The sequence below is a fragment of the Marmota flaviventris genome, chromosome 11 (assembly GCF_047511675.1).
Source record: "Marmota flaviventris isolate mMarFla1 chromosome 11, mMarFla1.hap1, whole genome shotgun sequence".
Taxonomy (NCBI): domain Eukaryota; kingdom Metazoa; phylum Chordata; class Mammalia; order Rodentia; family Sciuridae; genus Marmota; species Marmota flaviventris.
Genome location: NC_092508.1, coordinates 76,235,560 through 76,251,209, shown reverse-complemented (window position 1 = coordinate 76,251,209; position 15,650 = coordinate 76,235,560). Strand labels below are relative to the sequence as shown.

Below are 15,650 nucleotides of genomic sequence, written 5' to 3'. Positions count from 1 at the left end.
GTTTAGTGGCAGTACTTTATATAGCCAGAAATTAGGTATAAAAGGGAAGCAGAGTGTCTGATAGTTCCTCCAGTCCTGAAAGGAGCTGGAACCCAACAACTAAAAAAATTGCTTCATTTCTTTATTTAAAGGAAAACACATCAAAAGCAGGTTTCAGCAGGAGGACTCTTGCTTCTCAGTGTGACAGGATTCTTGCAGCAAACGGGTTGGCTGGCATCTTGGCAAACCACACCCATCTCTAAATATATATATATATATATATATATATATATATATATATATATATATATATATATATATATATATATATATAAACACATACACACACACATAAAATTTTAGGTTTTTATTAACATTTTTCATATTCTTATATTGACAATTATTTTAATATGTAAATTATATTTTGTCTACTAGATGTAAAATTGATTTATTTAAGCATTCTTTATAGAAGGAAAATAGTTTCCCCTTTTCTCCACTTTAAGTTATTCTGCAAAAGATACTTTTATCCATTAGATTGTAAGCTGTAGTGTACAATCAGGTCATTTGTTTTTTATACCTTGATTATAGAAAACTAGAATTCTTAGAATTACTAGGTCTGTACTAGGGAAGTACTAACTGGGAATATTATGATCTTCCATGTAATAGTTATTTAAAATTTAAAACATGTTTGCTCTAAATATATGAATTTAATACTACCATGCAATGTGTTTAAAGATGATTAATAAAGGAAAAGTTATTAAATAAAATAGAACAACCCATAAGTGTTATCATTTTTCTATTAATCAAACCACAAACCTGGAGTTAATTAAAATACACTTTTTTCTTATTATACATTTTTTATCTCATCATCAAAGTCTTTTAGGGCTTTTGTAAGTCTCATTGAAACACTTGCCTTAAAAACTGTCAACTTATATAAATTGTCTTTGCAAAAAGTAATAATGTATTAAGATTCCTTCAGTTGCAATCATCCTTTCCTGTCCAAGTCTATTTTTGCCATAGCATGTATCATTCATATATATATATATATATATATATAAAATTCATATATATATAAAATTCATATATATATATATATATATATATATATATATATATATATATCTTTGGTATAATATAAAATCCATAGACAAGGTGGTTAGTTTTGTTTGTTTATTAATTTATCCAAAATATCTAGAATAAGTGCCTTGTATATAGATGGACTACAGCAAATATTGGTTGAATTAATCATGATTTGACCTCTGGGCCCACTTTCTCTCTTTCTCTCTCTCTCTCTTTCTCCTCCCTTCCCTCCCTCCCTCCCCATACACACACTTCTGGTTATTTATCTTACTCCTCATGGTATCTCTGTCCAAGGCCTTCTCTATAGAGTATCTCCATAAGCTCAGGTTTAAATCATCTTTGCAGGTACCAATTCCAGAGGAAATAGAGCTTTAAATTTCTGATGGTACAAACAACTTCTTGGAGTAAACTTGTATTAGGTTCTCACAGGGCCATTCATGAGTCAATCATTACTATCTGTTTGTATATAAGGTTGATAAATGAAATGCTCTGATTATTTTGAGTGCTAATCGTATTCTGGTCTGAGCAACATCCTCCATGAGCTTGTCTGAACTGCAGACTGAAAGGCCCTCCTGGAGATCAACCAAATCAGAATTTTCATTTTATCAAGACTCTCTAGTAATGTGAATTTAGTTTGTACACCTAGATGGAGCTAAAAGGTTAGGAAGGGGAATGAGAACAGCCCCACCCAAACTGATAGTCAGGGAGGGATGTCTACTCAAAGAAAACTAATGCTTTTACCAAAAGTCAGATGGATATCAGACATGCAAAAACAACAGATATACGTTATAATAAATACTAGATATTAAGCAATTGCTATATTCCAGGCACTGTAGTAGGCCTTTTCCAGATAATATCTCCTATTCACAATATATTACAAGGTATTTTCAATAAGATATCTTAAGCTTCAAGAGATTTAAAAAAATGTCCAAAATCTTGTAATAAAGGAAATGAGCAAATTAATCTGTCATATAATATTAGGGTTGGTGCTATGGAGAAAAATTAAGTAAGTTAAATAGAACATGACCAAGGATGATGCAAGGAAGCAGTCAACTTCGATATGATCAGGGTAAACCTGGATAAGTAAAGTTTGACAAAAGACTTGGAACAAGTAAAGGACAATTCCTGAAAGTCCCAAACTAATACTAGTCCAGACAGGAGGATAATTACACACCTTGTATAAGAAATGAGCTTGGTGTGTTTGAAGAAAAGCAAAACAAGGATGAATTCAGAGAGATAGCCAAGAGCCATTTCAATGAAGAGTCTCCTGTCAATCATTAAGAGATGTTTAGTTATTCTCAGTACAATGGAAAATCACTGGATGCTTAGGAGCAGGGAAGTAACATAATTTTATTTGTATTTTGAATAAGTTGTCTAATGAGTAGGCATCAGTGAATAAAAGATAGATGGAGAAATGTAAAATGTTGAGAGTGCTAGTTGGGAGGCCTTTTCAAAGCTGGTCTATTAAGGGTTTGCCAGTACGCCGCCAGGGTAGCTTTCTGCTCAGAAGGTGTGAGCTGCCTGAGAAATAGAAAGTCTGATATAATTAGAAAGAAATAAGAGACAGAGCCAGAAATTAGGTATAAAAGGGAAGCAGAGTGTCTGATAGTTCCTCCAGTCCTGAAAGGAGCTGGAACCCAACAACTAAAAAAATTGCTTCATTTCTTTATTTAAAGGAAAACACATCAAAAGCAGGTTTCAGCAGGAGGACTCTTGCTTCTCAGTGTGACAGGATTCTTGCAGCAAACGGGTTGGCTGGCATCTTGGCAAACCACACCCATCTCTAAGAGGCTGTGTGGCTGTGTGGATCCAGCAGGTCATCCCATCTCTGTTGCAGTGCTGAACTTAGATGAAGCGAATTAGGAAGTCACATGTATTGGGCAGTCTCCAACCAGTAGGGCTGTCCCTGGGAGTACCCAGATATCAGACTTTCCTGTCTAATGGCTTCCACTTCATTTTTAGTTCATGCACAGTTCAAGGATGGCTCCCGGGACTGATCTAAGAGATGAGAGGATAGGACCAGTATGGAAGCAATAGAGGACTAAGGATATATTGTGAAGGCATAAGTAGTGGCAGTTGTTAAGGAATTGCAAGTGTGGGTGTGAGATAGAGAGAATTATCTGTCTTAGCCCAGTGAAAAACTGATGGTTATTTGAGCTAATAATGGACATGGAGAATCTTAGAGACAGAACATGTTATAGAATCATATTTTAGATTTGCCATTCTTGAGATACCTATTAGATATTTCAATAAAATTGTTGCATAAACAATTGAAAAACAATTTGGGGGAGGTTTGGGTTGGAGATAAATGTTTGGAAACAAGTAAGATGGCATTTCCAGGTTAATTCCAGGTCTGCCTCATAGTCACTGTAGCACAGTCACAGGCACAATAAGGGTCCTGTTGTCTTGAAGCTGCACATGCTGGGATACAAAGTCTCTCAGTCTTTATAGGAGAGGGAAGGAACCTGTGGTGTCTCATGGCTGTTCTTCTGTCTTTAAGACTGCAAGTGACTTTGTCCATTTCCCCCCACAGTTCATTGACCAGGACCAACCAGATGCCCTTACCTAAATGCAGATGCCTGGGAAATATGACCTGTATGGAGTATTTGGTTAGCCCTGCTGTCTTTTCATAATATTTCACTTTTGAATAGTAAAATAGTGAACCTGGAGGGAGAAAAAAATTCTCCTCAAAATATAGAAATAAGATCACAATGTTATTTTGCATTTCTAAAAGTGATTTACCATAATTGGGATTAAGACAAAATCCCAGTTTGTGTGCCTGTGCAAAGGGGTGATATAGGTATGGCAGGTAAAGAAGGCTTTACCTTTCCTCAATAATTTCTTTGAATCTCCACCAACTGCCCATTGCCAAGGTGAGCAATTAATGTTTTCTGTGGACCACTGTAAAATTATATGCAGGTGAGTCTTCTTCAGACATGACTTCCTGTCAGAAAACTACTCATAAAACATGCCTAGGAAAAAAATCTGAAGCCAGGATTACTAAATCTTCAGATGAAAAAAGGAGAATGCTGTTATTAAATAAGCCATCTCAATTAAATTTATTCACTTCAAAAACGGAACCAGAACAGTAAAAGTAACTGTTGAATTAAATCCTCTGAGACTACGACTCTAGACCAATGGCATCTCTTTATGTATAATGTAGCTCATTTCAATTGCCACAACACAGTAAGATATTCTTTTAGTGATCAAAATACAAAATTGTTTTTGAGCCTCTTCATTTGAAGGTTGCACTCCAGATTGGAAGTTCTGAATAGAAAGATTTTGCAAGCAAATATTATTGATTTCAAAAGGTCCAAAGACCTTGTTATTTTTGTCCAAACACCAACTGAAGAGATCAATATTTTTTTTGGAAGGAAATGGTTTTGCTGTTTAAGCATAATCAAGAATGCTTTTCAACTATATTATGCCACTTAATTTTGAAAAAAGATTGAAGAGATGAAGGAGATGGAGCTAGTTGGTGATAGAATTTGAGAATTTTGCTACTTTTGAAAGTAGTAAACTAATAATTTGGGATTAGTCACAGACATTCAGTTTGTCAAAACAATGACTGAATATTTTATTGGGTGATTTATTGGCTCTACTGGTTGGTCTGGATGTCCTAAATAATGGGTCTTTTTTTTTTTTTTTTTAACTGTGCCTGGTTGCTTTCTGGACTTAAATGATTTAACATTGAAAACAAGTGAAAGTTGGATCACATATGTGCAGTTCATTGTAAGGATCATATTTATATAAATTTCTCATAAAATCTACAGATGGTGAACACATTTTAGGGAAAATATAAAGATCAGCAAAAATATTGAAATTTTTAAAAAGAAAAACAGATAACATTATTGCATAGTTCTGTTAAGCTTTGATTATGAGTTACTAAATTAATACCAATTTACATTTAGTTGATTAATTATTTGATATAAGAATTACCAGTACTTGGTGATAAATATTTGCATTTAAAAAGTCATAACCAATAGAAGAACTGTTTTTGCATCTATTTCATGTGATAATTGTATGTGCACTAAGAAAACCAGTATAATAGCAGATGCACGTGCAATTGAATTTGATGAAATTATAATGATGAGAACAAAAACTGAAAGCAAAGTAAACAGAGTGAAAAGTGCTAAAATGAAAATAGCATCAACTGATTTGTGTTTCTCTGAAAAATTCCAGGTGTTGTCAAAGTGGATTATGGAGATGTGTCAGTCAGAAAAACACTAAGAGAAAATCTGAAGTGTAAGCCTTTCTCTTGGTACCTAGAAAACATCTATCCGGACTCCCAGATCCCAAGACGTTATTACTCACTTGGTGAGGTATGAATTATTTATTTTGGTTAAGTTATAAATATATTTTGCAAATGGGGCAATTTCTATAGGGCTCAATTTTTTTTTTTTACATCATGAACAAAATGTTGTAAGGATTTTTAAATAGATCTATCTTAAATAATTTCTTACACCTTTTTAAGAATCATAAAGGTATTCATCAAAGAGAATTGTTAAAAGTGAAGAACCATTTTAATATTTCACACACTATATTTTTGTTTATATTTCTAAGCTTTTTGCTCATATAAACCTTATGTTTTTAAATTTGGGGGGGGTACTTCCAGAAGCTTTTGTTTATGTGGGTGATAATTAAATATTTACTGTACTGATACCAAGACTGATAATTTTAAATATTATCAATTCATTAAAAATGATATAATAACTAATTGCTTGATAATATAAATAACATTTTTGAAAAATACATGCATTTTCCATATTTTGAAAAATACACGTAATTATACTTTTAAAAGCGTGTTAATGTCTGGGTTGGTAAAAGATGGCTGAATTGTCTTACCTGCTTCAGTGTTCAATCTGTTGATGTATGACACAATTATAACAGCCTCTCAAGAATTTTTGTATCATAGTATTATAGCAGTGGCTTGGCCATCATTGAACTGTACTATTCTTTTCCAAAATATGTATTCTATTTAAAAATATACATTTGACTTCATCATAACTACACAAAGATCTATGTAATACATATTTAATTTCTCAAAATAAGAATTATTTGTTTATTAATTATATCCTCCATATTGGTAATTTCCAACTTAATAGGAATTAGGTTTCTGAATTAGAACTAATTTAATATTGCTGTAGATAAAAGCATCTTAACAGAATATTATAATGTGTTTTGGAAGTAATTATTAATTAAGCATGGCTTTAAGTTTAATTTGTCATTTTTGTAGGTCAGAATGGTAGAGTGTCTGACAGCTAATATGGTTCAGTCTAATACTTGTTTTGGTCATCTGCCTTTTACTGATCTGTAACTTTATAAACATACCTTACTTATTATAACTAGATAACAATGAAAAAACAAATACTTGAACTGAATGAAATCCTAGCTAAATTTCAATGACTATTTTATGTGTCTTATCCATGCCCTATTTACTACATCTCTGCCTCTTCATTAGGAATGTTAATATTTCTCCACAGAACCTTTCAACTTCATACATTTAATTTGAAAAATGTAGTGAAAAGGCTCATGTGTTATAACACTGACTGACCATTTTCTAGACATATGACTTTATTCATGGAATAGCCTATGCTTCAGAGTATTGATTTTGTTTGTTTATATTGGAGGGTGGTGGTGTTGTTATTTGCTAATACATGTTACCCCATGTTAACACTAGTCTCACCAGGATTCAAATTCAATGCCCAGATTACATGAGAGTGTTTTTCTAACAATAATACTCTTTGCATATTAGTTGTTATAACCCATTGAAGATTTCTAGTAGAAGGTCCAGCATTCTCATCTCTTTATTTAAAAGTTTGCTATTCATGAACCTCACTATATATGAAAAGAATGTTTTTATTTTTTAATAGAATTTCCTAAAAAAAAAAAAAAAGTGTGTGACCAGATGCTATAACAAAACAGATATCAATAGAGAAGACTTTTTGGATATTCACTGGGGCAACCAGGTGACACTTAAGAAGGACCCAGGCCTGTGAAACAATGAGGTGTTTTTTTTTCCAAATTAAAAATTCAGCTTTATGCTTTCTTGCACTATACCAAGGAAACCCAATTGATTTCCTTAGAAAATAAAAATGAAATATAGTTTAGACAAATTTCTTTCTACAACCTACTGATTTTAATTAATTATCTTCTGTAATGGATCAGATGGCCATTCTTTAATTTATAGAAGTATTTTTGGAAAAAAAAAATTAAAAGAGAGGTTGAGTCTTTCAGGATATCTGAGACACATCCTGAACAGGTAGCGTGAGGTATTAGGGAAATCCCAGGGCCCGGAGTCAGGCAGAGGAGGTTCCAAATCCTGACCTCAACTTTAATGTACAGCACTAGCTTTTCAGAAGCTCTGTCAGAAGAATGGAGGTAAAAAGCAAGCTTACACTGATGAATGAAGACAGAGCATCTAGTATCTTGCCTGGTAAGAAGAGATAGCAACCCCAGTATCTGCAGTTACTATAATTACTATAGGTATCATTTACTGATTTCTTACTATGCTAAAAATCTTCTAGGTGCTTTTAATGATTTATGTTGTTTAAAAGTGACAATAGCTGGGCATGGCGCTGCTTCTCTGTAGTCCCAGTGGCTTGGGAGGCTGAGAAAGAGGATCACAACTTCAAAAGCAGCCTCAACAATGTAGCAAGGTTCTAAGCAATTTAGGGAGACCCTGTCTCTAAATAAAAAAGGACTGGGAATGTGACTCATTAGTAAAAGACCTCTGGATTCAATACCAAAAAAAGAAGGAAAAACAAAATAACAACAACTCCTTGACTTTGGAAATTGATAGAAAGAAATGTGATTATGTTGTGATTGGCTTTTGGTCACTTCTAACTATAGAAGTCAGGACTCAAATTTAACTGCTAGTTTTAATGGAAAACACTGTTTTGTCAGAACTGAAAGGAGAAAATAGTTTATTATATTCATTCATTTAAATGGCTTTTATTAAATAAGATCTTAAGGTGAATCCTGTGTCACATGCTGAGGATGCAAAGCCAAATAAATCCATTCTACTAAAATGAAGGGGAGGGGAGATGACAAGACATAATCAAACAGGTAACGAAAATCAGTAGAAATTATGGCATGCTATGGACTATTGTTTTGAAAACCAAATGAATTTTTAAAATATGAAATAATATTAATTAATTAATTAATTAATTAACTAATTAATTTCCCAATTAAGTTTTGAGGTTTCTGGGATATTGACATTCTATAGTTTTCCACTTTAAAACCAGCTTTAAGCTGGGCATGGTGGCACACACCTGTAATCCCAGCAGCTAGGGAGGCTGAGACAGGAGAATCATGAGTTCAAAGCCAGCTTCAGAAAGGACAAGGTGCTAAGCAATTCAGGGAGACCCTGTTTCTAAAGAAGATACAAAAAGGCTGGGGATGTGGCTCAGTAGTTGAGTGCCCCTGAGTTCAATCCTTGGTACAAAAAAAAAAACTTTAAAGAAATGCAACTCAACATTTGTTTCCATGGAAACAAAAGAGCATATTCACCAAACACTACTTCTCAATTCAATTTTGCATAGCTATTTATAAATAATTTAAACTGGTCATCTTGATAATGAGTTAGTATGGGACAGTTAATGGATAACAGTCATTTATTTAAAGTATTTTTTTCTTATTTCCTGCCATTAACCATTATTGGAAGAAAGTAAAAGAGCTATATTTCCTTATATTTAAAGGTACTTTTTCTCTAATAGTTAGAGTCACAAAATTGTATCAGACATCAAAGAATTGGCCACCAAAACAATGAAATATTTCTTGGTAGCATGTTCATATATACTTCTCCCTTAGTTTCCAGTGAAGTTGTTGAGAATTAATAATTTGTATATTCCTTATACTCAATATTGTTGTACATTAGCAAACATGAACATTTTTCTATGAATTTGTAACTTTCCTTGTTCTTTTGGAAGATACAAAGGCAAATATGGTATGGTATTAAATTTCAGTATTATTATATGCCATCACCAAAATAATCATCAGTAAATTATTGATATCAGATAGCTAAATCTTAATATCCTATATGTTTACATTTTGCTCAGGCAATTGAAATATTATTTTACCCAGCCCATGAATTACATGCAGTTGCCAATGGGAAGTTAAAAGCTGTTCAATTGCTTTGAACTAAAACCTTTAAGTAACTTAATGAAGCATGTGGTTTTTAGACTCAGTAAGCAGATCATAATGGAATAAGGAGATGGAGCTCTTTGCTGCATTAAATTCTCTCCTAACTAGCCCTTTAGCTTCTGTAGATTTAACATGCCAGTTCTGATCTTGTGAATATAAAGACTAATTCAAGTATAAGATGGAAAAATGGAATTTTAAAATAGAATGCCTAGTCTCAAATTTTTGGGTTACGACAGGATAGTGTACTGAAAAAAAAATTGGAACCTAGGAATATCAGAAGGCAAAAAGAAGTAGAGGATTTCTGCAGCCAAGAGACTTAGCTCTTAATGCTTAAATTTGCATTCTCATGTTTTGACATTAGTCTGTGCCTTTTGTATGGTGGACTTGACCTCAGTACTTCTTTGTCCTTTGTATCCTTTAGCCATACCTTGCATATATGGTATTGTATTTCTTAACATTTTTTAAAGCAGATTTAAATAACTAAAAATAGACATCTATGAAGCTGCTAGGCTAAAGGGATTAGGGGCAAAAATCAGTTACTAGCAAATGCAGAAGTTAAAGCGCTTAAAGGTTTACCGTCTTCATTGGTAATCGAGAGATTTATTTATAGATGCACGGTGTTCTTGACCCTTTAATAGGATAACCAGTAAGAAAGCTTCATTTCAGGTGCCTCACATAAATGTTGTCATTCTCTCAGCCCGTGATTTATTTCTAAAACATTTGGGACTCATTAGGTCATTTTCATTTCAGATTAGCTGAGTATGGATGTCTTTATGCAAAACATGCTATTCTTCATCAAATGTTAACCTTAAAGAATATTGGGCTGGATAACTTACTTATGAACAAAATAAGCTATTTTATTACCTGAAAACCTATTTTTCCTTCGCATTTCTGATAATGACTGGAATTCATTCTAATTTTATTACTTAAATATGTATTGACAGAGTCAACTGCAGCAAACTATAAGACAGTTTGGGATTCACTGAATTCTCCATGAATTTGTGTTGCTGCTGTCATTGTTATCAACCAAAATTTTAAAAAATATGTATTTTTTTCTTTATTCTTCACTTTTTTGTAGTAACAATTTTTTTAAATAGCACTATCATTACTCAAGACTATTCTAAACCCTTGTCTGTGTAAGTAAAGTCAGTTTTTATTTGTTAAATATAATGATTTTGCTGACATCCTTCTGATTTATTTAGTTTGGTAAACAGATAATAAACTTAGCATATATCCACCAGGGCAATTATATTATGGAAAATTAACACTGAACTCTAGAATTCATTACACATGTGCCAATTTCCTTCTTTATGGTGTACAAAAAAAAAAAGGTAAATGAGGTTGAAATCTGTTAAATAAAAAGTTGCATAACATGCAAATAAAGTTTAAGCATGTATTGGTGTAATTGTTTTTTAAAAAAATGCTCCTTTAAATTCAGATGGTCTTATCTTTAGAAAGGATTTTACGTATAAGTTTTTGAAATGCAAAAATTGGTAGTGGGGTGGGGTGTATATATAGTTCTCTTAAAATTGAAGTTCCCTTTGCTGCTTGCTTTTGCAGTCCAGCAGAGGGAGCAAAAGCTAATGAACACACTGTACAAATGTAAAGAATATTAACAATGATGCTGCTGGCTGGATAAGTAGAAGAAACAGAGAAAAAGTTTTGCTGATTTCAAACATCAAAACATACGTGGGAAAAATACACTCAGGTTTATACCATTAAGAATTGTTTCCTTGCAGTAAAAGATTATGTGCAAACAAAGTAATCTCAAAGCAAACAAAGTTCAAACTATCTTGGCCTTATGCCATACATTCGAAGTTGTTTTATAACATAAAGAATGAGTCAAAAGATTTTTATAGAATTCAGAAATATTGTGGTTATTTTGATATAGGTCACAGAACAGATTCTATGAGGACTTCCTAATGAATAAAATTGTTCAATTGTTGGTTGCCTAGATTTTTCTCAGGATTGAAAAATATCCTACATGCCCAAGCAATTGGTGCGAGTGACAAGACCAGGATCTTTTCTTTGCTTAAATATATTCTTTGTGTACGTTCTAAGAATGGCCCCAAACCATTCTTATAAAGGCTTTTGATTTTAAAATCACACATGATCAAGCAACTCTGATTATTTTTGTGTTTCAGAAGATGCATATTTTGAGCTTTTCTATATGCTATTATCTTCTGATGTGCAATATGATTTGCTTGCTGTGGATTAGCAAGGACCACTAAATTCCATTTTGCCTTCTGAAGACAGTGTAGTGGATACTAATAGTGCTGGGCTCACTGACTTAAGAACAATCTGATGTGCACTAACCTGCCTTCTGGGTATGTGTGACATTTTTTTTTACTCTGGATATCATAGGCCTAATGACAGAAACATTTGGAATATTCCAGAGGAAGTGCCCTTTGTACTTTTTTAAACATTTTTAAAATTCTTTATGTTTCTATTAGTGTATTATAGCTATATATAATGTTGGGGTTCATTTTGACATAATCATACATTCATGGAATATAATTTACTCCATTTCAGTAGCCAGTACTACGTCTTTCCTTTCTTTCCCCCCTTCCTCCCTCTGTTGCCCTTCTGCTTCCCAAATGTCCCTTCTGTTTTTAAGATGGAAATTGATACCCCAGTTTCCTGACACTCAGTCTTCCAACTTGTTTGTGTCTTGGGTCACCCCATTCATAGCTAGAAGTCATTCACTTGACCTCAGTCCAACACATGGTACTGGACATGAAGTCTCTTTGCTTCTAATCTTCTTGACCTGGATTCCCAGGTCTGGCACTAGGCTGCTTTTATAGATCTTGTTCTATGTGCATGTTGTCACCTTTATCTGGGTGACCTCTGGATACCTCTGTTCAGTTAGAACTCCATCCTTTCTTGTTCCTTCTATGCCTTGTTTCTAATAAAGGCTGCTTGCCTGTCTGGAAGCCAGGATTGGTGATTCCAAGACTCTCTATAATAACTTTACATTCCTTAATAGGGCAAATTCCTTAACTTAATGTTTTTAAGGGAGGTAATAGGTTAGCACATACAAACTCTGAACTGTTTCCTACTAAAATAATGGCTAAGATAGTAAAATCAAAAACTGATGAAGAATTGACAATAAAATTAAGTGGCAAGATATGTCAGAGAAAACAATGAAGGAAACAGGGAAACAATGAAGTAAGTGTCTGATAGAAATGAATACATAGTTAACACTCAAATTCCCAGTAGCTGCTCATGAGGAATTGTTTCTAGCTAATTCAGTAATAGTAGCTGAATCTTGGAGAAGGCTGTTCAGGCAAATGAAGAGTCTACTGTCTAATGTTGGAAGGGTCTTAATATCCTGGAATGTGTAGATTCTTGAAACACATTAGTTGAAGCTCCTTCTTTAAGAGAAACTTAAAAGAAAAAAAGCCCAAATTGAAGGGGGGGGGGGGTAGGGATCATAGGAGCAAATGAAATGTAAGCTTCAGATACAAAGAAGAGAGGTAAACAGAGCCAGGATATGTATAAATAGGGGCTTTCTTCTTAACTCTTCAAAAACCTACAAGAAATGAAATTCCAGACTTGTAAAGTTAGAAATGGTACCTCAACAAATACTCCCACTTCAAATATCAGGAAAACGGTTTTTATATAAAAGAAAAAGGAACCAAAATAATGAAAGAAAAGAAGAAAGAGTACAACTGGATGAGTGCTAATGAGCATGGATAGTAAGGGGCGCAGTACCCCTGCAAATGATGCAAGCACACCAGTGCTTTAAGATCATAAGTCAGAGAAAAATGCACCCTGATTCTTTTAAAGATGCTAAGACAAATGCTGTAAATAATAGGATGTAGAAGATAATAATATAAATCAAACTTAGGAAAGCTCTGAAATTAGCTCTTGAAGGCAAGAGTTAGAAATTAAAGAATAAATAATTCCAGAAATGACCAGTAAACTTCTGAGAACATGTGATCAGTAATCTTAAGAGAAAATGTTGTATAAATTTTAGAAGAAAAAGAGAAGGATTTTTTTTAATAAAGAAGAGATTTAAAATAATATTGTTTGATCAAAATGACATACACAGAAAACAAGCAACAAGATCCAAAATAATATTTCCTAAACAGGAAAACCAAGTAATGAAACAAAATGAGCATTAATGATTATATTTTAAGTAAACTTTCCTGAAAATAAAATTGGTACTACATGATGAAAAGGAGCACTACATACCTGAAGGAGTAATCCATATAAATCACAGCAAGGTATATTGGCAAATATATTAGAGTTTAAAGAAAAGGAAAACAAAGTTGCTGGTCGTGGTGGCACATACCTGTAATCCCAGCCTCTCAGGAAGCTGAGGCAGGAGGATTTAAGTTCAAAAGCCAGCCTCAACAAAAGTGAGGCGCTAAGTAACTCAGTGAGACCCTTTCTCTAAAGAAAATTCAAAATTGGGCTGGAGATGTAGCTCAGTGGTGAGTGCCCCTGAGTTCAATCCCTGGCACCCACCCACCCCACCTCCCCAAAAAAAGAAAGCTTGTCATCCAGGTAAATAAAAATCTTGTAAAAATAATGGGCAAAAACACCTGATTGTCATCATACTTTCTAAAAGCAGCCCTTTACACTGTAAGTAAATGCACTGACATTGTAAACACACTCAAATAATATATTGTCAGCCAAGGACTTCCCATAAACCAAACTCATTTTCAAGTACAAAGACTACATAGATAGCTATTCACATATAAGGACTCAGAATATTGTTCCCAGTAAATGGAAACATCATTTGCTCAGCCCAAACTTTGAATATTTCTCAACATCTTTTTTTTTCTGTCATAGCTCATATCCAATTCAATTGAAAGTCCTACTGGCTTTGAAAATATATCCCAGATTTGACCTTCCACCTCCATTGTTATCCTTCAGTTCTAAGCAACTGTCCTCTCTTGCTTGTATTGTAGCAGTGTGCCCCCTACTTAGTTCCTGCTTCTAGCCTTGTCAACCTGTAATTGTACTCCACACAGCACCTAGAATAAGCTGTTATGATATGCTTATGCTCAAAAACTTATGGTTCCTGACATTACTTAGTCTTGGATACCTTCACAGTGTGACACTCACTCACAGTTCCCTGGCCACATTGCTAATGTGTTGAATCAGTATTTTCCAACTGCATGGAACATGTGTGTATTGTTCCCTTGCCTGGAATGCTCCTCCATAGATGGAAATGTGGCTGCTTTCTCGCTCCATTAAGGTATCTTTTGTAATATCTTCTCAGGGTTTCCTTTATTGGTTCTCACTGCAAAACAGTACTCCTTCATCACTTTCCCTGCCTGTACTGTGCTTGATAATTTTTGTAAAATTTCTTGATTATCTGACATGTTACAAGTCTTTCTAGTTATGCCTTCATTCCTTGTAAAATATAAGCTTCATGATGAAAGGGACTATGCTTATTTTTTTTCATTTCTATATCCTCCAACCTCAAATAGTGCTTGGCATGAGGTATAGATTCTCTTGATGTTTCTTGATTGCATTAATGAGTTCATAATAGGTATTACAGACAAAAAATAAAGTTTTTCTATTGCAGAAAGTAGACTAATAATGAGTTGCTAGTGGGGCAAATTGTTTGGAAGAATGCTTAAGTTCCTTACTTAATTTGTCAAAGAGTAGGATGGCATGTATCTGTAGTATGTCCCTTGAAAATGCAACTATCATAGAAGGTACTGGAATGAATATACCTTGAATTTTCTGTCATCTAGCAAAGAGTCAAAAATCCTATAATTGATTCAACTTATAATGATTGTAATTATTTACTAGTTATGTATTCAAGTACCATGTGCCAGCTGAGGTACTTTAAGTGAGATTGTATAGCTAACATCTATAGGTAAATTAATCATTTTATAAAATACGTATCCTCTGAGTATTATGGCACTATTTTATATTTTTTTACCATGCTAATTATGAATAATAACAAATTATTGTTTTTAAGAAGTCTGATTTTTATGAAAATTTAAGAAAAAGAGTCCGATGTAAGGGATTTAAAAGTAATTCAATTTATGTGCTATGTAAGTTGATTAGACCATGTGTAGCATGCATAGACTTATTACATCTTTTTTCAGTTACCACCTTTCTAATTATTGTTTATCTGTAGGACCTGAGAAGTCTTTTTCCAGTAGGCCAAGCCTCCTCCAGTTTCTAAACCAACCTAAATCAGATTGAGAATACCTTTAAATCCTATACCTCCATGTGGGTTTTGCTTCTTTCCCTGTAATATTACTGCATGTTCTGTCCTTTCTCATCAGTTACTGCTCAGATTCCTTGATGAAGTGCTGTAAATATCAGCCCATCAGAACAGGGGCTTGGGACCTCTGTACAGTTCTTTCTAGCCCTAAGTATAATCTCGGATCTCCACTATTCTGACTTCCTGGTATGGCCTTAGCGCACATCATGCCACTTTTCCCAACTCTAGAAACCAGTATTTGTCCCTGGGG

At 33.7% G+C, this 15,650-nt stretch overlaps 1 protein-coding gene across 2 annotated transcripts in view; it reads left to right on the top strand.

The window, feature by feature from the left end:
* Positions 1-15,650, top strand: part of Galnt13 (polypeptide N-acetylgalactosaminyltransferase 13) — a 472,574-nt gene that overhangs the window by 411,461 nt on the left and 45,463 nt on the right. For both annotated transcript variants that reach the window (XM_071619398.1, XM_071619397.1), the window contains exon 8: positions 5,242-5,381. In XM_071619398.1, coding sequence (XP_071475499.1) covers positions 5,242-5,381 — 140 coding nt within the window. The remainder of the gene's footprint in view (positions 1-5,241; positions 5,382-15,650) is intronic.